This window comes from Achroia grisella, unplaced genomic scaffold, assembly GCF_030625045.1.
Source record: "Achroia grisella isolate CSIRO2021 unplaced genomic scaffold, CSIRO_AGI_Agris_v1 utg903, whole genome shotgun sequence".
NCBI lineage: Eukaryota > Metazoa > Arthropoda > Insecta > Lepidoptera > Pyralidae > Achroia > Achroia grisella.
Window position 1 is genome coordinate 626,347 of NW_026713061.1, and position 27,890 is coordinate 654,236.

Consider the following 27,890-nt stretch of genomic DNA (forward strand, 5'->3'; position numbering starts at 1 on the left):
TACGTTGAATGAATTTTACTAGCTTACGAATCTTGTGGAGTCGTTTGTGTTTACCTATTCCTGCTGAGTAATGTTTACTTACATACAATTTAATGGAAATAGCAAGACATGCAATTAAGTGTAAGTGATAATGCATGGAACTGACGTAGATGTCTAATAAGTAAGTCATTTAATGTTTTATCGACTGACGATTACTAAATTTTTTATTTTACGTGATATGTTTAGTGGTTAGTGGGTTTTCAACTGTGTCATCTCCAATTCCAGCAATTCCATTATTTTTGTATAAAACTTTGATAGGTGTAAAATAATCTGTAAATGATAATAAAACATATACCTATATTTATAGAATGTTTGGAAGATAAGACTCCTTTCATTTTATGGTAGTTGTAATATAATATATTTCTCGTTTTGAAGGTATTAAAATAAAGAGATTTACATTGATAAATATTATTATAACAAACTTAAATAATTAATTAAGTTAAAATGTCGTTATATTTATTTGTGAGACGTTATCGAGATATCGTATTACAAGTAAATAAGAATAACATTTCTACCATACATAACATACGTTTAATATCTATTTTATTTATATCAAATTAATCTCCTTTTAAAAAAAATGGCCTGTTGCGTAAGGACAAATACGTTTTAATGTTAAGCTTATTGTCGTAAACCACTTTGAAATACTATGTGGTAACGTACAAACCAAGCCAGGACCACCTTACGTGATTTAATTAATAGTAGCATGCTTACAAATTGAGGTTTAACGACTGGCAGACTTAATAGCACACCGATACATGCAGCCTGTGAAATTATATGTCTGATACAAGTGAACATGTCGAGTGACATGCATGTGCTGAAATTGTACAATTAATATGTCATGTTAGCATACCAGATATTACTTCATCTATTTATTATATTTAATTCAGTCTATTTTACATTCAAGGAGGAACGGCATTTTTGTTAATTAGGCATAATAAGGGCACAATTTAAAGTAAAAAATTGATATAAGTACATACATGGTGACTGAGATAGATTTTATACAGTAAAATATTGAATTTACTTACTAATTAACTAATCTGGAAGTGAAGTTGCATAAAGGCATATTGCGTATTATGCTTTTTTAAGTATTGATATGACAAATCACCGAAGGTAATGCCGATTTAATTTTTGTTTAAATTATAGTATTTTATTAGCAAAACCAAATTTGATGTCATTTTTTCTAGTAATATTGAAATAATGTCGGTGTACCAAAGAAAATAAAAAAAATTTAGAAAAACACATATAAAACTTAATTAGTTTATGTTATGATATAACATCCCAGTTTCTTTATGACGATAAATAAAATTGTATTATAATTTTAAGATATATATTTTCTGTTATGCATAAAAAATCATTACATAATAGCATTTAAATGTATTAGCAGTTAGATTGTCGTTCGTTAAGTGAAATCTATAAATTGTATTGATTTGTCCGTTGCCGCACCTTCTTTAAAGCATTGGAAAATCAAAATAAACCACCAGGCATTATAGCTTTGCGATTTCCTGATCGACCTAATAAACTTGGGTAAGTGGGGGCCTGCAGTCGATCAACCAACACAAATGGGGCCGATTGCTTCCACAGGGCTCCACTGGGACTAGGTGTGGCGTTGGATGTTATTTTTACTGCAATGCGCTTGAGTGGAGTGGCTTTTGTATGGACTTGGTCGGTCGCTTTGGCAATTACTTTGTTATTTAGCAGACTATTCAACTACTTGAGGTATTTTGCTGTAGTCAAATAAATTACTTGTAAAATCCCCTCTTGGTAAGCGGTATTTCATTAGTTATATTACAGATTCCAAGTTTGTATGAGCATCACTCAGCATGCACTCGTACTTGTTCGTTGGTAGAAAAAGGAAGCAAGTTCATATATGTGTAGTTCCTAATATTAGTCTGTAGTCTGTACTTACTTCGGGGCCAATAAAATAGGTAAACTTAAAAGTCTTACAACTTAAAGTATTAATGTATATTACTATACTCCTTTTTATTGTATTCTCTATAAAGTAACACAATATTGGACTCAAAGATTTATGGAGTGGCATTATGCTCCATTGACGGGCAATACGAGCAATTTCGGATTTGGCTTTTATTACATTTAAATTGAAATTGACTCGTTCATTCGGATAGCCTTATCTGATTTATGTAGTTCACACATTCAGGTACATTTTATGTAATGAATACAGATGGCAGGCTTTTATAAAAACTTGTTAGTAGCGGGCGGGTGAGAAATGTGCGAGTCGGCGCCGGTGAGCGATGCTCCCCGATACGTCACGCTACCGAGACAACTGCCCGATGTCCGACGGGCACCGTGACCACATTATTCACCCGCATGTGATATGAGGTTTTTCTTATTACGGCATGCTCATTATCTTGCTACTAGGGATGTGTCCGCTGTAAGGTGGGATTGTAAAAATCATCTCTGATTTATATAGGACGCATCTATTATAATGACTATGATATATACTGAAACATTTGTACTAGTTGATACTAGTACTTATTATGCGTGAACTTCCACAATTATAATATTAGTATATTTATCTAGCCTAATATGATATATTTTGAGTAAATACAGATATAATATCCTCATATATTCGAGGGAGTCGGTGGTCCAGCGGTTTAGCACATCGCTTTACTTCCGATGATCTTGGGTACCATTCCTCGCACGGTAAAACATTTGTATTCCTGAGTTTGTTTACAAAAAAAAGCTATCTACATCGACTCATGACTTTGTAAAGTAATACAATAAAATGAATATTATTATACCTGCGTCTTTTTACTTGTATTTGTGAGTAGGTTTGTCATGACATAATACTGTATAATTACGATTATTTAGGTACATGTATATTGTAGAAGGTACTTGCCGACTAAATGTGGTCATCATTAAATCATTAGCGGCGAGGGTTTTCAAAATACATGCTAATTTCGAGGTAAACAATTACAAAAATTATTGAAAATTGTTTCTTTTAATACATTTAAAACAATTTCGCTGAAGATTGCGTGCGCATGTTAGCTGCTGCTATGATTTTACGTAATTGCTCTACTTGTTCAACATGAAAATTTCAAATAAATAAAAAAACTGGCAAGGTGCGAATTGAACTATTGCGGATACTGACGATTCCAAACAAATATTTTAGACAGATTTATGCGATAATTTATTTATATATTATTTATGAGCTTACTGTATTCCATCGCTCGTAAATAATCCTATCATATTTACGTAATCTACACAATCGTAAATAATTGCGAACGAAAATTGTACTACTAAAATAAAATTATACTCGTATATAGATAAGAAAAACACAGTTATTGCTTTTTTGTTTTATTTTTTTTATATTTAGAGAAATGATGATACTAAACTTTATCATCACTATGATTTTCTTGGTTTAGGAAATGGAAATGTATAATTATATTTATTTATAATAGATGTTTGTTGATTTTTCAAAATACTATGCTTGTCGTCGTCCTTTGAACGTCTTTTGAATTTATTATATACTATACATTTTTGTTTTGTAAGTCTAAAACAAGATTTTTTAAAAAACAAAGTACATAGTACTACTCAAAGTATTATATAATTGAATGTTACTTTAATAAAACAAATCAAAATGTCTGCCTTAAGGGGGTCTTCCTATGTCATGGGTTGAAAAAATCGATTTTTTTTTTTTCATAAATTGCTCCCTTAACATGTCTAGAATACGGTAGTAAAGCGATTTTAGAAAATTCGAAGTCGTTTTAAAGATACAGCGGGTAAAAAATAGCGGTTCGGAGCGGTGAGTTGGCAGTTAGAGACCGGGCCTATTGTGTACCGTCGGCTTTATACCTGGCCTCCCTTTTATTAATATATTTGTTTATACAAGTTTAGACACGTTTCTACAGACTTAAACAGAAAAGGAGCAGGTAAACTTACTGATAAAGTTATCCAAGAAATTACAAAATTCTACGGATTAGCAATTCGACGCCATCCAGATTCGCTTGAAGATATATAGTTTGGGCAACGTACTATCACAAATGTTCTTCTGATGAAAACCCTCAGCATCAATTTGGTCCAGAAGGCGAAGACAGTTGGTGTAAATGGCGTAAGGCTGAAGCTAATAATGAACTGGACCAATTTCATCACGATAAACCACCTCTAATTCCGCAAGTCCAAGAAGCTATCAAACCGGTTTTCGAAGATTTATCGAAAGACGAATTATTAATTCGTTGTTTAGGAGCAGAGACACAAAACAATAACGAATCTTTGAATTCTTTGATTTGGACTTTCGCTCCTAAACATCTTCATTCTGGTCCCAAAGTTGTTGAAATTGCTAGCTACTTAGCAGTTATTATCTTTAATGAAGGTTTTCAAGGTATTTTAAAAGTTATGTCGATTATGGGATGCCCTGTTGGTTGAAGCCCAAGCGTATGTTGAGAAACGGGATGAAAAGCGAATCTTACGCTCTGAGCGGCGCGTAAGTGATGTCGTTAAACAAGCCAGGATTGACTCAAGAGCTGAACAATCTGCTTTAAAAGAGTTTCACGAGGAAGAGGAAGGAATACTCTATGGACCAGGCATCGCCGTGAGTGTAAGTTGATTTTTTAATAGTTTTTAACGGACTTGAAACTTTAAACGCGTTTTTCTCAAAACTGTGTTTTTCAAACTTTCCTCCATTGTATCTCAGAAACGGCTGGACCGAATTACTTGAAATTTACAGGGCACACTCAATATATGTAAACGCATGGAATGAACTATTATCAATCGAAAATTTTCAAAACTTCGATTTTTTTATAGCAAAAAACAAAAAAAAAACGCCTAATTTGCAACTTTTATTTCAAATGTCTATCAAAAATCCAATTTTTTTTATATTCATTTGATTATAGGTCATTCCGTGCTTTTAAGCCTACAAATTAAAACGCCGTTTTTTTTTTTTTTTCAGATAAGCCGATCAGCCGGAATCGTGGAGGAAGTGGGAGCTCTTTTTTTCGAGGCGGGGGTGTTCAGAGCGCTGTAACTCTAGTTTGACTGAATATTTTTAGCTGAAATTTTATATTTATACTGTCCAAATATGTGTTAATAAATGATAAAAAACTTGAAGCTCTAAATATTTACTGGTCGTAGAAAAAAAATCCTAAAATATCCCTAAAAAACAGGCCGTCACATAGGAAGACCCCCTTAATACCTGAAGAACAAAATAGATTACAGAAAGTTTATGCAAAAGGAGACACATTCATCTTTGCAAAGTAGTGACATAAAAGCATCCACTATCTCCCTACACAGCAAAAAATATAGATAAATCCTATCTGGAATCATCAATATATATCCAACTAAAGTTTGAACATATAACGGATCGAGCATCGATTCTGGAATTTCTTTGTATGTAGCTAGCTAAACAATGTGCTGTACAGGTCCTTCACTAAATAATTATTATCGGTAGATATCCATTTCTCGCAATTTCCTATCCCCGCTATGTATGTCATCAAATATGTATGTATTCAATAACCTGTACGGCATAATAGAGTAACTTTCAAGCATTGTCCCCTGACAAATGCGGGGAGATATCGCCGGGAAGACAATAACCACAAATTGCTGCCCTTGGGCGGTTTAAATCGTGCACTCGCCGCCTGGCTGCCCAGGTACGGGTACAATACCGGGCCTTTTACGTCCCGATACGGACTATTTACCACTTTCTCTATTTAACTCTATTGCCTACATTTGTTACTGTAATCTGCTATCTTATCTTATTGTATATATTTTCACGAAGATATACGCATTGTTGAATTTTACAATAATTTTAAATCACCCTCAATTGTCTGGACATTTCCGTTAAAGCTCAATCCAAAAAGATGTAATGATTTCTGAGATAATTATTAATTGGTAGGTACCGAATTTAATAAATTGGAGACAAGAATTCTCGAGAACAGTTACAGATAATATAATCAGACGTCAACACTGACTCTTACTTGACTGATGCCTCTGGTGTTGCAGGTGAAAAGAATGAATGTCTTTTGGTCCTTTTGTACTTTGAAAAAATTTTTGTTTAATGTAATATCTCCCAATAAATAATGAAGGAATTCTCGATCGTACGTAATATTTAATACGAATTTTCAACAGATAACATGTAGATACCTATAGCAAAAAATCTACTTTTTACAAGAAATAGAGAATTATTTTTATTTGGTTGGCGTAAAAAGAAGGAAATGATAATAAATAAATAATCCATAGTCAGATAAACGAGATATAATTTGGTAAATGATAAAAATTGATTTGTATGTTAAAATAACGACTATGTTGGATATAAACGTAGTTAAAAGTAGTAGATAACCTATTTATATGATTATCGTTCTATGATTTATCTCATCGGTCGTCGGTGCTGGTCTTCGTGTACGTGATCCTACAATATTAATTGGTTAGATGGTTAAAAAGTAGCAAACATCACCTCTAACGCATACTTTTCGAGGTATATTAATTAAGCTATTTTGTATTTATTTACAAAAAAGAGTACTTATATCAGTTGTCTAGTACCCGTAACAAGCTCTGCATACCGTGGGACTAGATGGCGCTGTGTTCATTGTCTAGGGTTATTTATTATTATCATGTACATACAATTATATCCGAAACCAAATATATGTAACATATACAAAGCATATAACTAAGTATTGTCTATATTCGAAGATTATATAACCAAGTTCATAATACCACGCATATTCACACTTGGTTATCTACAATTCATTTATACTTATCACCGAGTATTACATATTACTTGTAAACTATTTATACTTATCAATCCTGATACACTTACGATATGTATATTTGTATGTCATAAAATTGATTGAAAAATAATACATAACAATTTCCAACAAATTACCAATTTCAACAATACATAAACTGTTTTGAATATACCACTTAGTGGACTAATATTAAAACTTTAAATTATAGTATACTACGTGGAATATAAATACAACATTATTATCCGTATTATTAATAATAAAAAAATCATACTTTAATAATAATAACAATAAATTAAAGCAAGTAAGAATTTATTAATAGGATAAGTAAATATAATAGGATTGATTAAGTATTATAATAAATTATATCCGTACGTAGAATTAACTACGTATTACAATTTAATCTTAGTTCACTAGTAATGCATAATGATGCCTAAATAAATAAAATAATATTTTTAAAGCATACAATTTAGCATTCTATATGAATTTTTGTGGTTTGTGTATAAATAAAATAAATTTTAATAAAAATATCTTCATGGAAATGTTTAAGACACCGCTTCGTTTATGCGTACACTGATTACGCCTCGAGGTTTGAGATAAAGGAAGAATGTAATTTATTTATCAATTCGCCGCATGTTATCTCTCCTTTTTTTGTTTTTTATTTATCCCTGTCATCTCTGAAAGGGATGTTTTACTCGCAACGACAGCAACAAGTGAATATGTAATGTGTCACTTTATAAATATAAACCATTTTCGGTTTTATTAGATTATTTAAGTGCCAAGATATTAATTCCACTTTCTAAAATAAAAAAAAACGTGACGGTAAACAAAATTTTTTTAAATAATTTTGAATTCTATTTCTGTAGGCGCAACTTGTATTTGTGTTCGAAACCTATTTTTCGTGTTACCTAATTTTAAATCGTTACAGCTATAAAAGTCATATCGAAATTATGTCAATGAAAAATAACTACAAACGGAACCCAATTCCGATTTTAGTCCGTACCTTATTATGTATACGGCATACATTTTAGTTTTGATTTCTTTTATTATTAACAAAAATGTTTTTTAAAGTAAGTAAACAGAAACTAATTTCTACATTTCTACTTAAAAAAAAAATAAAGGGCACTAAATAAGTTTTGTCATATTTATTTCGGAAGCTAGATTTAACGGTAAATCCCTCATTTGATACCTGATAGTAGATAATGGTAGATTTAGTACTATTTTTGACATTAGGTATGATTTTCTAAATAAATATGGAATATAAACTATATACAAGAACAGCGCCTTTTAACTGCCCAGGTAAAATGCAGTATGTGACTGACCTATTTAAAATATATATTTGTTGCAGGTATCTGGCGCCATAGAGTTGGCAGACCCAGCCAATGCAGCCCAACTGCTAGAGCAATTACAAAGCGCGGTGGGTAACAAAGCAATAATACCAATAAAGGTATACACAGCCTATACATATTTCCACGACTATCTTTGTTTTCAATATTTAAAATTGTCTGTTTTATATATGAATTTTCAGTATTGAAATATTTTGTTCCTATACAACACTGTTGTAAATTGATCTGATTGGTAGATGTTAACTCAGGAATAAATATATACTTACGAGATTAAATAATAGAATCGTATGAAGTTAAGTTTTATACACATAGTATTATTAAACGAAGAATTTTGCTATATTATTTTTAATACTAACGAATGACTTAACTTATTCGAACCAATTTACGGGAAAATTGTTGTTTGTATGTGTAAGTATAGCGTGTGGCAGATTTATATAAATTTATCTGTGGCTAATAAATTTTTAAAATGTTAATTAGTTGTAGAATTACTATGCCTTGTTGTTTTTTTAAATTTGTAAATTAATTTATTATGTGGTGGCGTAGTAAGAATACGAAGTATCACTCCTTTATGTATTCAAGATATCATAACAGTAGTTTATAAAGCATCGGTACAATAAAGGGAAAACTGGTAATAAAACCCTATTTCAATCCGCTTGGATAGCATGGTAATAGTAGGCTGATATTCTCCTCCTATGGCGAGAGATCGGTGCCCTGTGATGAGTTGTTATGGGTTTTATGGATAAGATATATATTGTTGTTAATGACTGTTAGCACTTGGTGGAATACAGTAATCTATTAGGTTATGGATGAATATTTATTACTCTTTCACGCGAAAAATACCGGCTGGAGACATTAACACATAGAATAATATACGGAGCCTAGCGACATTCAGCTGCTATTAATATAAAGAGTTATCGCTTATGAAATTATTAATAAATTATTACCGTTCTGATTTCAGTGCAAAATATCAATATAATAAGTCAAACTCCACAATAAAATAAAGTTAGCGGGTGAAGATCGAATCATTAAGGAACGCTATCAGTACCTAATGGACTTATACAGTTATTATAATGAAATGAATACAAAAATTATACATTCTGTATACTGGGTTTAACCGGTAATGGCTGTGTTTACAGCCACCTAAGTATATATAATATATAAATTTAATGCAATTACTGCTGGAGTCTCTTGTCGGAAGGGTCCACATCGTTAACTTTCATATTCGGCGCTCATGGTAACTCTCGTGGATATGAGCTGCGAGATATGGCTGATATAAATGTGTGTTGGCAGCTGGAAATTGCTAAAATTACCCCCCATTACGTTTATGGGTGGCATGCAAGAAAGTGGCACGACCGGCGGCGGGTCACAGCGTGTCTCACGACGTCACCGTCAACATATGTGTTATATTATGCATTCTAAATTACTCTAACGATTTCGGTGAAATTTTGTGTCCCGTACTTTGCCTCATTATAGTATAGTATTTTCGTTTGGTACCGTTAGAACTGTAGCGTATTAACAGTTATTTAATAAAGTATATGTACCTGTGTTATAACAATTAATTATTCTGCTATGTTTCGTAAATATTTTCTATTTCGGTTTCCGTATTTAGATATTTTGTTAATTTTATACGATATAAAATGTAATGTCCACGGTCTACTTCGCTTATAATAAATATGTGTATATACATATATGCATAAATTAAATTCTTAATTAGAAAAAATATAATAATGGAAGATAGTAAGTACCGTTATATTATGAAATACTTGTAAAAAATTCTTTTTTTTTTAAATTAATAATAATGTTTTAAAATGTATTAAGTATCCGTAGATCTTAACAATAAGTTATACTGTAGGTATTTAAAATACAACGGTTGGAAAGGTAAACCTCGGGCAAGGATTTAGAAAGCTCTAAGTACAATACAAACATTAGCAGGTTCACACCGACGCACGCAGTGCTACATTCCTTACACATATTCCCTTTCCTGTTTGATTACTGACCAAACACCGTTTAGGATGTAATGATACGTTATCGTTTCTTTAATGCTATTATGGGAAAATTGTATTACCAATTATTTTTTTATGGATAAATATGGTACGACACACCAGGCTTCGCTAACGATATATGCTGGCGAGGTACCAGTGGAGGACTATGCATTCACCAGCACCAGGAACTAACCGGGAAGGTTTTCAGAAGTACCGCATGAATGTCAACCTGTCATGACAATACTAGCAATGGGGTTAATAATTCCCAATACTAAACAATCACCCTTTCCTGTAATAAAATTTCTAATACTTGGCTCTGGTTTATTTGTTCAACATTTAGTACTACTACTACTGTGGTACTATGTTGTTTGTTGTCTACTTTCCCAGGATATAGAGTTTCATGCCATCAGGCAATTGGTTTATTTATGTGGCTCTAGTGCCAGTGCCAGAGCGAGATATAAAAGTGTTTAATGTGTTAATCTAGAAAGTATGTATTATGTCTATGAACCTTAATTTAAATTTATCATCATCATCATCATCATCATCGCAGCCCGGAAGACGTCCACTGCTGGACATAGGCCTCCCCCAAAGATCTCCAATTTAAATTTATAATGTTTAAGTATTATTCAGTAAGAATATATACAAACATTTACTAAGTTATAATATTAGATTGAATTTAATGTATTAGTTAAATAATAGATCTACCAATTTATATTCATGATACGTACTATTTTCCGTCCCTTGCACTGGTGTATTGCCCTTTATTCTCCTAATCGTGAAACATTGCATTCTTACTGCATCATCATACTGATAAAATATATGTAAACAAAGTACTAATTCATGATATATTGTTTGTTTACTTATTAAATATATCTGAAATAAACAGCGGTCCTAAGCTCAAACTCTGTGGCCATAATCAATTATAATTTATTGCTCATAATGAAATATTTGTGACTGACGAACGCTGTGATATTCAGTTGTTACTGAGCGATTCCTGCGCAAGTAAGTGTTGTATTATTACACAATACTAATGTATGTATGTCTGTATATAATTTAACTATAAGTTAATTAAAAATTCAAATGCATTCACATGTAAATTGATGCGTATATCGACGTCTGTGTAATCTAAACAGTATTCTTAACACGTGCGGTTTGATTGACATCAAACTGGGAGTAACTATGGCTGTCCCGTTTATAGAACTTTGTTTACGACAATCGCGGATGCTGTGTTTACGCAATTGAAGGTAAGCTTATGAAAGGAATACCTTCTATTTATTAGTTCTTATATTATTACGTTATGTGTTCATCTATTAATAGTAGGTAAATCTAAACTGTTTTTACAGTAATTACTACTTTATCAGAAACTCTTAGAAAGTGTATTCAACATGGGCACTTAGCATAGGCAACATTTATAAGTCCCTTAAAGCTCGGAATATCAGTACATACTGAAATAAGAGATTGAAAAGGAGTGATGTGACACATTGTGTTCTTCTATCTTACTCTACTTCAACACAACATGAACATCCTACATCCTGCTTTTTAATCGTAGTAATAATATTGTAAGTGCATATATTTAGTACAAAGTGATATATCCTAAAAATACATGCAAAATCTGTATAAATTATATATAACGCTTAACGTAGTTCTGTTTATTAATATACTTTATAGAAAATATTAAAATTAAATATTGCAAATTTCGAAAATATCAAAGTTATATATCAAAATTATTATTTGTGTTAATTAATATCTCATAAATATTATGTGTGGTATTAACTTATTTTTAACACAACTTACAAAATGTTTATTTGTAAAGGGTACTAGATGAGTTTGTATTTGCAGGTTTCTCTCGGCTGTACCTATCTGCTTTTTAAATGTTACAGTAGTATCTCTACATTTCTATGCCATTAAAACATTGTTGATTACAAGATAGATATCACCAATTTATATACAAACATGTCACCGCTGATTAATCGTGTCGTCCGAAGACGTGAAACAGCGCTATTACCTTAGATTGCTATTATTAGGTACATAGTTTAGTGTATGTCAGCCAAATTGTGAGGGGTTTGGATGTTAGATTATGATAAATGTTTAGGTGTATTAGGGTTTGGGGATGTTATAGTACTGAATTAATAGTGCGGAGGCGGTGCGGTAGTTAGCTGCCACAGTGTGGCCGTGGTGACGCTTTGTGGCGGTGAGTAGCGCGGCGCCCCGGGCCTGGCCGGACCAGTGCGCCGCGTGCCCGCGACCTGTCCGCACACATTATACTATCCACACGAGCATGCGCGGCCAACTGTCAACTCACGTGTTACTTTATAGTGGTTGGTGTTATTGAAGCCAGTTTACGCGATTTTATAGAACAAATCGCGTGTAACTTGGCGGTTCCCAGTGATGGTGCGTGACAACCGTTGTCTTTAACTCCTGAGTAAAGACGGCGCGCTTGTATTATAGCCACTTTAAAAATGTTTTTATACTGATGTCGTAACAAACAAATGATGTGGTGTTTTATCGTCTGAGGCTCGCTCATGAGATGACATTTGCGAACCGCCGCCGGCGACGTCTCAAAGATGAAGTTGTTTAAGAGGAGCTTGTCGTTCAGCCGAGATAAACAAAAACGGGTTTCACCCACAGACGATCCCTTTGAGAATGAGGTAGGTACCTGCACCCTACCTCCACTTCTCTCTTTAAAAACAAATTAGCACCCCCGTTCAACAGTGTGATATTGCATGGTCGACACTTTCTTTTTTGATACTAGCATTTATTTTGTATTTGTGTTTATGAAACTCGATATTTTGTAGACTATTATTAAATGATTACTCAAGTTTCTCAGAAATCTACATTACTTAAAATTTACTAGCGAAGTGTAAACTTTAGATATAATATCGTGTCTATTTATTTCTCGATAGCTGATAAGCGTAATTACAAGTGTTTTTCTAGACTAGATGTTGCTACGTTTCAGTAGAATAAATTGAAAGGCAAGGTTATCTTATCAGCGGAGGCCACGGCGCACAGTTCCGAAGCGTTTAGTCAGTTAAGGTTCAATTTTGCAATTCGAAAATAGGAATCCGGCTTCTTGTTTACAAGTATGGTAAATACTTAGATATGTGTATTTCAACTGTATGGCTTGCCTTCGAATCAGGTTATTATTGACAATAGGATCATTACAATTAAAATTCTTTTAAATTATTATGCGCTACAATGATTACATCACTATCGTGAGAGTGTCAAGTGGTTATGAAAATTTAATGACTTTAAGTTGCAAAGATAAGTTAAGTTACTTATTGTCAACTCGACGTATTCTATAAATGTACCTAATCCATTCATCGCGATACTTAATTTGCATAAGTTTATAACTAAACATATTCTGATACTATTTACAACGCAATAAAAAATATTTGTCTTTAGACCTGTATGTGGGTAAACACAGTTACTACACATTCGGACATTTTATTGTTACTAGAAGTTATTTACACAATTGTTTAAATAATATACATCATATCAGACATTGAAACAAATATCTAGGTTTGAAGCAAGATTTGCGGACGCGAGCGCAGGTCTATTCAATAGTGATTGAAAACCAGTATCGGCTTTGTTCGACTGCACCTATTTGCATAGAAAACGGGCTTCAAAGATGACATAGAAGGATAAAGGAGTCCAGAGAGGTAGAATGGAGTGTAACGAATACACTACAGCCGGCTATCTCTACCTAATCGATTTGCAAATGCCCGTTAACCAATTGTCCTTGGCCCTTGTTTGCTTAGCAAGTAGATATGCGATCAACACGATAGATGATGTAGTAAACTATTGAAATAGAATGAATAAATGTTGCTTCCCTAATTCCACATGTGACCTAATCCAATATAATTATAAGACTTCCGAAACTGAGCGATGAATGCGAATGAGGTCGTTGTAGTATTTAATTTTGTACCGAACTATTTAAAACTATAAATTAGGTACACACGAATCTTTTGTATATCGTTCGAGTATTATGATGAACTTCTATTGCCAACTACTACGATAGTGACCACGGTCCATTTTTTGAGCCTTCCTTTCCTTATCTATACAATTTTTGTTATCATATGACTTTCATATGTATATAACAATATAGACAGACACGCAAGATATGAAATATATCTAATTATTAAAACAAAGCTTGGCAAAAAAATAAAGTAATAAACCTGTACAGTTTTGATGTTTCGCAGGATCATCCCTCATACTCTTGAATAGGTGATGGCTGTGAGAACCACTAAAACATGTTATTTATTAATTTTCATCCATAAAATCGAAATTCTGACGATCAAATCTTAACATCAAAAGAAAAAATTATGTAAACTAAAATTGTGATGTTTATTTAGAAAATATGTTTCGATGTGTTTCAGTTTAATCAAATTAATCAATCATCTATATAAATATAATAAATAAAGATACACTATAGAGATATGTTGAGGTGGGCACTGCTCTCCCTTAATTATTAATCTGAATAAAATCATAGAATTAAATATTGAATCTTTCTCGTTTACTAGTACATAAAAATTTAACATGATATAAATTTATTTATTACCCACTTTATCAATAATATCACTTTATAATAAGATGACTTATTATTCTACAAAAGAACGGACTTTTATAAATAACTAGTAGTCGACCCCGCCTCAGGCCGAAAATAAAATATATTACTCTGTAATACATATATATTTCAAATAGTGATAGATTTTCTCAAATAGGTGCAATGGTTCTGGAGTTTACTTTCCCCATAACCGCTCTCTCTCTCTTTGTAATATTAGTATTTTTTTAAAATACATATGACTGGTTAAAAATGACAAGCAAATTTTGCAGATATATTTCATAGTCATCTCAGACTAATGAACCATTAGAAAATATACATTTAGTGCATTTCGGTTTTTTATTTTATTTAAGCAGGTCATATCACCTGAAATAAAAAGTTTCTGAAAGAAATCACTTACTATATTAGAGTCCTAGGGATGACACACAATTACAAATCAAATTCCGTTAATATCGGTCCTTCAAAAGGACAAAATGTCCATTCATTAAACAATCTAATCGCATCAGAAATGTGTTGCATCTTTGCGTTGATAACTTTACTTTAACTTTAAATCTTGGAGCTGGCTTATCTCGTCCATACGTGTTGAAAGTAGTAACGAAATATTGAGTGCATACGCCCACGTGTGCCCTTCATCGCTAGCGATGTGTACTATTACCCAGGGATGCCAACTGTATGAAAATCCTCGTATAAAATAACAAGATATTTAGACATGGGGTGCGAGGTATGAGGACATCTTTATCGTCGTACAATTTTACACGCGATTTTGACCTATGGAAATTTATGAATAAATTTTACAATGAAGCAACAGTTATTGTAGTAACAAGTCTAATTATACTAATAGGCGTTATTTAAAACATGATGTATGATGTCGTAGAGCTAAATTAAATCAAGGACGAGATCTTTGACCTCTTTTGAATAAGGCTAGAAGTATTAGGTCGGCAACCTTAACTAATACCATCGCGTTGCATTTGTGGCGAGTGCGGTCCATGCAACCCACGTGGCTTGTTTATTATCTTATCTACCTGCTCGTTAATCCGCTGTGCTATTTTCACAAAATGTGGAACATATTTTGAAATATAGAAGTACCTCACCCAACCTAACGCTACTCTCATAACATCGGCGCATCACTAATCTATATATATTAGTTTGCAGTGTTACATTACATTACACATTACGATTACAATAAATTGTGTTTATTCTTAATTTAGCGATCTTAATACTAGGTAGCTTTGATACACAGCACACATACTATTCTTGGTACAAACATCAAGTAGTCGTTTTTAATAATCGCTACAAATTAATTAATTTAAGCAATCAAATTTATTCTTTCAATAAAAATGTAATAAAACTACTCAATTTCAAAGTACTACCGCGGCACCAAAGTTATCGAACCAATCATTATTCAATTTCACTCAAATTATCTGGATTGGATCTCGGTACCTGCGCCACATAAATTTGAAGCTACATTTTACGCTGACATTCAAAATTAGGGCCTTTAGCCACATAGATAGTCATGTAAGTAATAGCCATGTTAGTAGGTTGTTGATTGGAAATCTAAAATTATGTATGTCACTACAGCAATAATATTTGAAAAGTACTGAACAACTGAACGTGGTTTGCACATTTACTGTGTCATTAGGTTACCTAGTCGCGAGCTACATGCCTTTTTCGATTAGTTATAACCAATATCCTGTGCAACCTTTGTATTACAAAGAAGTCCAACTGAGAGCCGAAAACGTGATGGGAATGCCAAGTGCGCCATGTTGTCTGAACAAGGTCAATCGATTTGCGAATTTTGTTACATAAGAGCGATTACATATTGGTTTTAGAAAGGACATTACTTTTAATTATATTGTGTAGGAATAGTAGTATTTAAATTGTGCATCAGTAGAATATCCGGCGATTTTGACCGTGAAGAAGAATGTCTACTATTCCGGTCTAGACTTCTAAATTATCTTTATTCTATACATTTTTAGGTAACCATAGAAATGTATGTAAAATTTTTTAGTAGATCTCTGGGCATTGAAAAATCTTCCAAAATATATTTACATTACTTGTTGTTATCTATTCATAATATTAGGATCTAAGTAATAAAATTATTCAACTCATCTTCACTTCCCCAAATTGACCTGGCATGGGAATAGAATACAGATAGATAAAAAATCTGTACTTAAAGAGTGTATCATTTACTCCCGGATCTTCAAGTCTTTTGTTATCGGAATTGGCCGCGAGTGCGCCGAGAGCATCTACATATACAAACATGCTAATAGCGTGACAAATGACATACTTCTCTTTTTACACTAATTCAATTTGCAACATTTAAATAGATGTATCCTACTTTGATACTCTTAAATTTTTTGTAGTAAAATCTTCAATCAGCTTTGTGTACTATGCTTATTTGCATCCCGTGTACAGATGCACTCATATGTATAAGTGTAATATAGTAGCTAAAGAGGTCAGAAATATAGTAAGACTTATACGTTATTTCAGTATTACGGGATTCTCTTACCATTTTTATTATGCTCTATCCTGTGTATGCCAATTTGGATTCGTCACGAAGCAAAATCTAATTGTGTTGTTGATGAGATGTTGATGATTGAATGATACCTTACCAATGTAATGTAAATCGCTCTAGAAAGTGCCAAACTATAATATTAATCCACTCTTCTTTTTTCTTCTTTACAAACAAAACGAAAAACGTCTCCATACACTGTCTTATCCCACCGTTCAATAGAAACACATCCCACAACGCAAGCTTCTTGGCAGTGAAAATAGATGAAACAGAGGTGTCCACGGATACTATGCAATGTCTACTTCAATTTAAATAAATATTCTTTGTTAATAGGACCGACCAAGATTTACGGATACCAGTTGGCAAATTCATCAAAGTTGGATCCGAAATGGCGAACCGCTTCCACTACCACAGCCAACCACACGAACGCACCTTGAGCCGCTCAGCGCTTCAGACGCTACTACAAATGAACCAAACGTTGATCGAAATGGAATTTACGACACTATCAGAGTAAGTATCTTCATATATTAATGTGTAATCTTCATATAATAATATTAATGTTCTTGACTTGTAATTGTATCTTGTATTATGGTGACTACATTTTATCACATTTTCTCTTCATAAATAATGTAATTCTTGTATTAGATCCCAGATCGCGACTAATTATGGTTACATTAATGATGATTATTAATTATACGTGTATTCACGTTAATAACCTTAAAATTATTTATATATTTTGTTATCTTTAAATATATCGCGTTTTGAGGATTATAGTTTCTGATAACAACGTAGTGCTGGCGTTATCAGCTATTTATTTTGATTTATCTAAATTGTGTACTAGTGAGACCAAGATGTACTCCATGGTGTTATATCGACACCATAACGATCAGGCAACGGACAAAGAGGAACAGCTGATTGACCATAGGCTATCATGCCATCATATAATGAACGCTAAAATATCTCTAGTTGAAATATAAAATGTCTTCAGATAACAACTATGATGCCCTACAGATAATATTTAAATATAAATGTATATTTTATGTATAATCACTTGATTACAGTGACGTTTTTGGCAACTACAAACGCTCTTACATATTCGTGACGTAGCTTATATTCTCAATGTAATGAAAATTTTACATATAGTTTTACAGAACCAAAATAGCATAGATAATTGTATATGTAAATGTAATAAATTACTTTAGCACTTTAACCCATGCGTATTCACGCATGGGTTAAAGTAAGTCCAACTCAATGTGAGTTGGACTTAAACGACGAGAGCCCGGTAGATTCGTGCTAATGAAATATCGCAAGAACAACTTTTAAAAACTATTGGAGAATTTTTATAAAGTATGCTCTTACACAGGATTAAATAAATTAAAACAAAATTGTAATTCAGTACAATAACTAGAGATCAACGGGCTCTGCTGCGCTGGTTTCATCAACTGTTTTGTCCATGTCCCCCTCTTGATCTGAGCATAGAAATCGAACTGCGTCTTTCAAACTATAATATGCAGATTTGCATTAACCGCACATAAATCATAATCGCCAGTTCATGCCAGGTTTAGAGGCGTACTCGCAACTCGCTAGTTCCTGTTGTTTCTCTAATGCACCTTTGTGCTGGCACGCTCGTAAAATAGGGTGATTGCCCGCAGACCGTCGCCTGTTGTCACTGAACCCCACTGTTGTTCCTGTTACAATGCAAGATTTCCTTTCAGGTAGGTAACAACAACAATTTTATGTTTAGGAATCACATAAACTCTGGAATGTTGCCAGTTATAAGGTTAAATTTCTTTCGATAATAAATAACCTCCAATATTGAGCTATTGACACAGAATGAGGGTCGCTAGCCACCGCTGATAAATTGAGTTCGGTGTCAATTTGCGGAAATACATTATACTTACTTAGTACCTATAGCTCTACTATTGAATTTATAAATATATAAATTGCACGTAATACGGCTTGAGGGAAAGCTACTTGTACTATTAGGTGGCAGTTTAGCTAAACAACATTTAATGCCTTATGATATCTCGTTGAGATATAATAAAATTTTATACAGCAAAGACGGTATCATTAAATATAATGATTCATTTGATATGTACTCACAAAATGATAAAAGACACGTAATAATAAATTTACTTATCAGCTATTCAATTAATCTGTAATGACGATTTTATTATTTTATTGTCCCTTTGTTACAGAGTTTTCGGTAGACTAAACAAGTATCTACCTCACTGAAAACTAAATATCTCCCAATCAGTTATTTACGCTAGGTGTGATGTTACAAACGCTATATTATAATGATTCAAAATGCAAAAATGCTGTAACCCTTTTATACATCCTTTATATACTTTCTAGACATTTATTTAATCTAGATTTTAGTAAAAACCATTTATATGTTATAGGTCTAAATAATAATACAAATAATAATATAAAGCACCTATCAATTTATACAAAAACGTACTTAAATGCACATCAGTGTCTTTTACAAATGCATAGACTAAAACAATGATTGATTATAGTGACATTGAAATTGATAAATGGGTTGAGTTGACAATATCAAAGTAGACCGCATGGCTACATTTATTTACTAAGTTATTTCAGGCTATGGGCACTATTGTTGCGCTCGTTTGTTCCAATGTAGTGCCGGGCCCACGCAAATCGTGTACAACATTTCAAACAATTCGCTTTCCTTCATAGTTACGATATACATAACTAGAGAATAATACTCAAACGATAATTTTGTATGTATTAGAAAATCGACAAAGTACAACTAGCAATTATAAAATTTCCTTTTTATACAAAATAATTAAATATTGCTTATTACGTAAAATAATACATATCACATACTTTAGTTAAAAGGTTATGGGAGAAAATCGTAAGCATTATTATTTTGTATACCTAAAGTGGAACTTTATTTATACAGCTTATTTTTTACAAATTCACCCATTTCTACATCCGTGTTATTAATATTTATGAAAATTTTAATAAAATTATAACTGTCTTTAAAGTATGTATCACATAGTACATAATGTACTTTATTAATTCTTAACATAAATTACTTCTTTTTTATTGTATGAATATACTTAATTATTGTACAAAATAACGAAAGTCAACGAAGTCTTAATTTATATTACCGCCGAAGTTTCTTTTTATATTCACACGAAAGTAATATCAAATATATTATATTACCAGTTTAAAGGCTACCCTTAGATTTTACGATATTATACCATCCATTTTATTAGGCATAGGACGTGGAAAGTGCCAGGGGAGCGGGTTCTACGTAATGGGGCATTTGTGTCTGTCTGTAATAATTGGTGCATCGATCAGAACTTCCTTCCGCGAGCTAATCTATCGCTTTTCTTTAACAGTGGTATATAAGCCTAAATATAGATACAGTTTAGTAATACATAGGTTAATTAAGTAAGTAAGACTTAGGTTATTTACAATCTAAGTGAAAAATGTTATCTATTATAAAATATTAAAGTGCCCCATGTTTAAATATTCCATAGTATACTTGCTGTGAAGTTTGTAGGTCTTATGGTATTAAATTGCGAAGAAAATCAGATACCTTTATAAATTATTCATGAGCTCGAAAGAGGAGAGATCAGCATACGGGACCGTAGTTTAACTTCTAAACTTCAGATTGTGTGTATATTACTTAGGAGACCTTTTTACGTATCTATTAATATTAAGTTCCTGCCTATAGGGACCTATTATTTATTATATACCTACTATTTATTCTGTAATAACTGAGATTACTAAACAGTAGTCATAATGAAAGTTGGATGCTTGAAGCGTCAAGTATCGAGGGCATAACAAAAATAGTTTCATCGGCATATAAAAAATAAATCTTATCAAAATTGGATATAATGAGAATACTATAGCTTTTTTGATCACATGTTACATTCCCTCTCTTTAATCCATTACTGCACGGTGTCCCGATAATGTACAGCATTACTACGGACCACTAAAGACACCTTCTTCAACTATATTTCTAGTAAAGCATACAAAGTATCCTTATCTGGAAAGCATCGTGGTTAATTACTGAAGAAATCTCCTTCATCCAATTATCCTCCATTGCTACCCGAGCATGCCATTTCCGCAGACAGCAGCATGCATGTTCATCTAAAAAATACACAACGTAATTATTCAGACAACAACAGTAATGAAATATCGTTCCCTAATACAATATTTATACATCTTTGAGCTCTGACTATATTTTATATTATATTTTTGATAAACTTGAATATTCAAGGAACTTTCCTATAGGAATGGTTTCCATAAATATATTGTAAGAAACCATAGTAAAAATTACGTAATGTCTATATTTACGTATTCAACAAAAGTCAAGAGGAAAGTAAACTTCATGGAATTCTAATGATTTGCAAAACATTGGCCATATCTAAGTAAGGTCGACTTCATTTGGAATTGTAAATGTGATGACCTAATCACATGATCTCCTGCGAATAACTTATCTATAAATGACTTCGTTATATTCACTGTATTATTACTTGCGGTGAGCGCAAAAAATCAATCAATGATAGATTTATTAATTTGACTGTATTAAAAAGGAATTAGGTATAGGTATAAAAATCTACTAATAACAAAACAATATTCAATAAATTATTGCCGAAGTTTTATAAAATAACAATAATATCTGAACAAAATGAGAGACATGTCTGAGGTATGTACACCCCTAAAAATACACCTATATTTGATAAGAAATTGTCATATCTCAAACAAATTATCCTAGCGTAATATCTTTTTCCTTTTTTACAGATATTACTTATCTACCACTTAGGGCGGCACAGCAAATCTATATCGTATATGAATCATATTTTCATTTAGATTTTATGATAATAATATTCATATTGAACGATATGAATGGGAACCCGATCCTTATTCATACGGGTACATAAATTAGATTACACCTTTATAAAATACACAATTAATACATAGTTTAAACCGTAGCAAAGTATGTATATAACAAAACCTTTTTCAAAAATTAATCTGTCATTGACTGAAAACCGCAGGAAAATCCATTGTTTTTAAATTATCACGAACATACATGTACAGTACATACATACGAGCGGCTTTACTTTATAACAAGTACAGATAAAATAGATTTAAAATATGTTTTATTAGACAAACATTTGGTAGTATTTCTCAAACAAAAAGTTTAATTAACTAGTAGTACTTCTACGCACTTTATTAAAGTACTACTTTACGCCAATTAAGAGTACTTGTATAACAACAATATCTATATGCATTTCTGTGCTATGTGTCTAAAACACTTGTGCGTATTACATAGTAATAATAGTATACGAATGGCAAAGTACTTAACTAGCAATCTCTCGACAAATATTTATAATTTCATTATCATTTTTGTTTTACGTAAAAGCGAGCATCCTGTAGTTACCTATTATTGATATAAAACATTTGCAGAGAAACGTTGTAAACAATAGAATAAGCAGCCTGCACTGCAAAACTGCCAGCAGTAATACTTTAATGACTTAGTTGGCAGACAGTCACTTAATTTGTTTTCTATTAGATAACTGTCTGTCTTGAAGCCACGTCCTGTTCGAGGTAGAGGCAAATGGAAACATGATGCCCGTAGTGTTTGTTGTTCCTTGTATATAAGCTACAGTTATCACTTGGGTACTATCCGCTTATATGCTATCCCAATTACATAAAAAAGAGTGATTAACTGATTATATAACAGCTACATCCATGTATACAATTTAATTTAGTTAGTTTATAATACTACTATGTAATATTATGTTGTCTGTGATACTACCAATAAACACTATAACGTGATCTGAATGTCTACTTTGATCTCTGATAAACCTTGAGACGTAATTTAGCGTAACAGTAAAATATCGCTAAATAGTATAAAACTTAACAAAGGATGGCGCGTCAGCGCCTCGGAATGTTGTTCGAGATTTATTTCTGAGTGATGTCATTATATAGAAATATTTATGAATAGAATTTTACTTATACTATATATTTTTTTTAATTTTACTTTATATAGAATTATTTCTTTGTAAAAATAACAAACTTTCATTAGATCAAACCTGTTTGATCTATTGAAAAATCGTTGGTAAAAATCATCTCCCAGATTAATAAACTTAGATCCTCTTTTGACTTAGTTTTCTCCGTTATGCAAGGCTGTCTTTAAAAATATTGCCGTTACCAATTTTGACCGTGCACATACCAATTGTCAAATGTTGTAATAATATAGCATGTTGTTGTATAGTTTGGCACAGAATGTCGTTCATAATTCGTTCATCGAGCCCTGGGAAGATGCGACCACCCGCCGTCGTTGTGATAGCGATCAGCGGCGTCAGGTGTCGGTGCATAGGCCATCACACCCGTTAGGCACGTCGCGTCGCCATAAATAAAATTCGACACTTACACAATGGACGTAGCGCCCGACCCGGCGCACGAGATCAACAGATAGTGTCCTACACTCCTCCGCAATCAAAACATTTTGAATTAAGCAACCAACCTGAGCCGCCGGTAACATGATACCTCACATATACCAATATCGCAGTTACTTCAATAATTTGGGACATCACTATTTGAATTATCCAGATATTATAGAAGATTTTACTAAAACAACATACAGATAGGGATCAGAAGAATATAATTATAAATAGCTTTCCTTTCATAGCTTGATATCAAAGAAAGCGAAGATCTGGTATTTATCTGCTCATAATAATATTTAGATAGGAGAATGCATTTGTTTATCTAATAAATTATTTTATTTGAAGAGAATGACTCATAACTTTCGTAAATTACTACTACTGTGTTTTGGTACAGAAGTTAAAAGATTAAGATATAGTAAAATCACTGGATACTGAGTCCTAATTACATACTTTATATATTTGTTTATTACCATACAGGTACGCTATGTTTTGTTGTAGTAAATGGCATTAGGAATTAGGAAGACCTACGTCCAAGTATAAAAATACAAATATTATCAACAGGATACTCAATCAGAGTTGACCTTTATCATATAGAAAGTATCCAAATTATTATATAGTAAATAAAATAGTAACAGATTATAGCACTAGTACAACACAAAAATCCTTACCTAAAAAGTCAAATGAATTAATGTTCACTCGACTTTTTAGGTTTTTAGCAGAAACTTTGAAATTGTCACTTCGATGAAGACCACCGTAGGTATCCATAAAAATTCATAGTTACGAAGCTTCAGGCAATAGACTTAGATAAAGTGATAGAGCAAAAACGACTGTAGTGCTTTCTCACGATAGCTTTGCGATATTGTGGCCCCGGGCCCTCCGGCAACATTTTGTTCATATTCCTAGCTGTAGGAATGCAGATAAAATATGATGGTGTGATAAGTATTACCTATAGTTTATTTCCAAATTAATGAATGCAATCAATTACCGTATCTGTTACTTTATCGCAAAACAAGTCTGTAGACACTTTGTTACAGTAGAGACAAATTACTTTTTGTAGCTGTTTCCCGAAGTACACGTTCACTATATAAAAACAGTAAAGAATAAAAACAGATAAGTAATTGATTATGAATAGTAAGTACCTATTAGTAGTACATTATAAGATTGTTAAGGATAGTTTTATTGACTGCCACACCGACAAATATAAAGTCACACTTTCTAACTCCTTTTGTACAACGATTATCACTTTTCTATATCTACACTTTTAATTTGGTGTGTCAATATTGTTCCTTTAGCAAAACATGCTTGAGAGAGAAAGTAATTTATTATACTTTATATGCACATAGTATATTTATGCTTATGTGCTGAAATAACGTGTACGTACTAAAATATTTGTGCTCTGAGTTTACGCTATGCCTTTGGAATACACAATACACTTAGTTGCTATTGAAAATGTTTAACTTTCATTATAACTTGCTCTGTTTCTTTAAGTAATTATATTTTAGCGGATATTTTAATTTATCTTTGCGACTTAACGCAACTTTGTAATCAAGTAATGGGGGTAATACAGAAGTGGTATTGTCTAAACTTGTCTCTTTCATTTTCTCTCAATTCGATTTCAAGAAAATTTAGAGTAATTATCTTTGAATAAGAAACCCGTTTTTCATTGAATCTTCTTACTCTTTAGTTCATCTTTGTATCTGCCGCTACTATTTTTTTTTCGTGGGGTTGTGAGAGATTTGAGTAGTTTGAAAAACGGTGTTAATACTAATTACTGTTTTTCCAACTTACACTTAGATTGTGTAATGACCTACTGAGTTTTTCTCCAGAGACAACAGCATGGGTTTTTCAAGAAAAGTATATTAAGGTTTCTTAAGGGTCGGCAACGTGCACGTGACACTTCTGGTGGTTCTGGCGTCCATAGGCTATGGTAACCGTTTACCATTTTTCAGGGGTATATCTGTATGGCAGTCGTAATTACTTATCCAGTCAGTCTAATTAGATTTATTATTTAACTAATGAGTAGTCTTAATAAAAGTTTGCTTTTTGTTTCTTGTTATCAATTGTAATTTGTTTGTTATTTATACTCAATTTAAGTTAATTAAAAGTCCAATTATCGAGATATGATCGTCGGGTAAAAAGAAGCTAATAGCGGAAAGTGCTATCCCACAAAATTATTTCACATTATATATTTTTTTTCAACACATGCCTTTTGTCGTTGTTGTGTTAAAGGCCTTGTATGTTTTAAGTTTATATTATCTCAGATAAAGTACTGTTTATATACACCATGAGTGATGTGTATACACCATAAATATACAACCATACGTTTGATAAGAGAATGATACACACCTGTGCGTGCAAACTATACCTACATAAATACTTTTAAAAAAAATTTTAAGACTGACGTTGTCTTAGGAATTACATAAAACAAATTTTCATGCCGAGGCCATTTGATTATGACGTGGTGTAGACATATCAAGGAACCCAAAAAATTGATAACATTGTATTGTTTTATTTTACAGTCGCCTTCTAACTCTATGATCGATCAGATCAGAATATGTTGTCATTTTACTTATATATGAGCCTACTTCATATATACGTAAATTTTTATAAATAAATTTTAAAAATGAAAGAAACAATCTAAATTGATTAAATTATAAAATAATATTTATATAAATTATGTATTTCATAAATAATAATAAAATACTACAAAACTCAAAGTATACCTACAAAAACTTTATACATAAAAGACGTGGTATTAAATCATCGGTGGATAGAGCGGCGAACGAAATATAGCAGATCAGACTCTACAAAAACTGCAAACCAACATACGGTACTACCGTATTTACAATATTAGTCCCATAAAACGAATTATAATGTATGCCGTTTTTAATAAACACTACTTGTACTAATTCAGAATTTCAACAACTTAGTACCTATAGGCATATGAATTAATAAAGGTGTATAAAAAGTTAATAAAATTAAAAAAGTCATCATCATTTTTATTATCATCATCATCATTAAGATATCATTATTATCAATATTCTCACGACACCTGCTCTACGCAGGGCAAGCTCGTGCGTGTCAGTCAAGCACAATTATTTTTGCTGCCATCTGACTTTGCAGACAAACGTCAATTTATATTAGCATCCATCTGTAACAAGACATGGTGCAGGTATAATAATTTTACTTTCACAATTTTCTACTTCCAATCTATGTTATATATGTGGATAGTTAACAAAGGGTTTAATCCATTTCAAACGAAATACACTGTGATTTTCCAATCTCCTTCGCAACCCTTGCAAAAAATTGACAATTATTTCCTAGTTAATAATATACATTTACGATGATTAGTTTCAATTGGAATCTTTCTTAAAACTGTTCAATATTAGATACTGATACAGATGCAGGTTCTTCGAGCCGTAAGAACTAACCGAATAGTAACAAATATTTTGTGTCGTCTGAAACTAGACCTACAATCTTATAAGTTTTATATGCTCCTCAGAATGTCAATAAAACTGTTAACAAAACATATTATTTTGTAACGAATACAGAAATAGTGCAGCATGAAACATGCATATAGCATTAGAGTCCATGCTGAAACGGAAAACGCAACTTTTATTATTGCGTCAATACAGGAAATGTTCGGATGCTGGAAAAATAGTACATGTTAGAGAACGTTGCTATAGTAGTGAATGCGTCGGTTGCTTAGCAACGCGGCGTCGCCAGTTCGTCGAGCGCCGGGACGCTGCGGTGCGCCTCTAGTCGGCGTCGTCAGTGTTCCTAACGGCTCCGCGCGCGATACAGCACAGCTTCTCCCAAAGAGACAACATTTCAACACGTGTTTTTATCATATATTTTAAACTAATACCTACAGCGAAAAGACTCAAACAATACAGTGCAAAATAACGTTCCTAATTTAAAAGTTTCCCATACGTGAAATATTCATGAAAATAGTGAAAAACATGATATGTAAACTCGTAAACTTTATTTTTCGTCGTTTAAAGTAAATCGAATCTATTTTTACACATTTCATGGTTTTATTATATTTTTATGAGCTTCATCTCATGATAGATAACTTAAACATGTACAATAACATATGATAACTCCACAATCTCTATTTAGAGTGTTAAACTGTTTGCTGATATTCATTTACACGTACATTTGACATTATTATATCATTAATAATTGTTATATTTCTATAATTGTAGACTTTTAAAAATTATGTTAATTGTTAGTTTGCTAATATTTAATAAAGTAAGTGCTCCCTGCGCCAGATTCTATGTGAATTCACGATACGAAGTGGAGATTGATTTCGTAGTAAACAGAT

The 27,890-nt window shown here is 32.3% G+C and overlaps 1 protein-coding gene across 9 annotated transcripts in view; it reads left to right on the forward strand.

The window, feature by feature from the left end:
* LOC131853675 (tensin-1) overlaps positions 1-27,890 on the forward strand; it is a 108,362-nt gene that overhangs the window by 47,551 nt on the left and 32,921 nt on the right. For 5 of the 9 annotated variants that reach the window (XM_059204664.1, XM_059204666.1, XM_059204663.1 and 2 more), the window contains 2 exons: positions 8,083-8,181; positions 17,469-17,645. In XM_059204664.1, the coding sequence (XP_059060647.1) occupies positions 8,083-8,181; positions 17,469-17,645 (276 nt within the window). Of the gene's footprint in view, positions 1-8,082; positions 8,182-12,281; positions 12,711-17,468; positions 17,646-27,890 lie in introns of those variants that run through there. The other 4 variants (XM_059204665.1, XM_059204668.1, XM_059204669.1 and 1 more) reach the window with 3 other exon arrangements.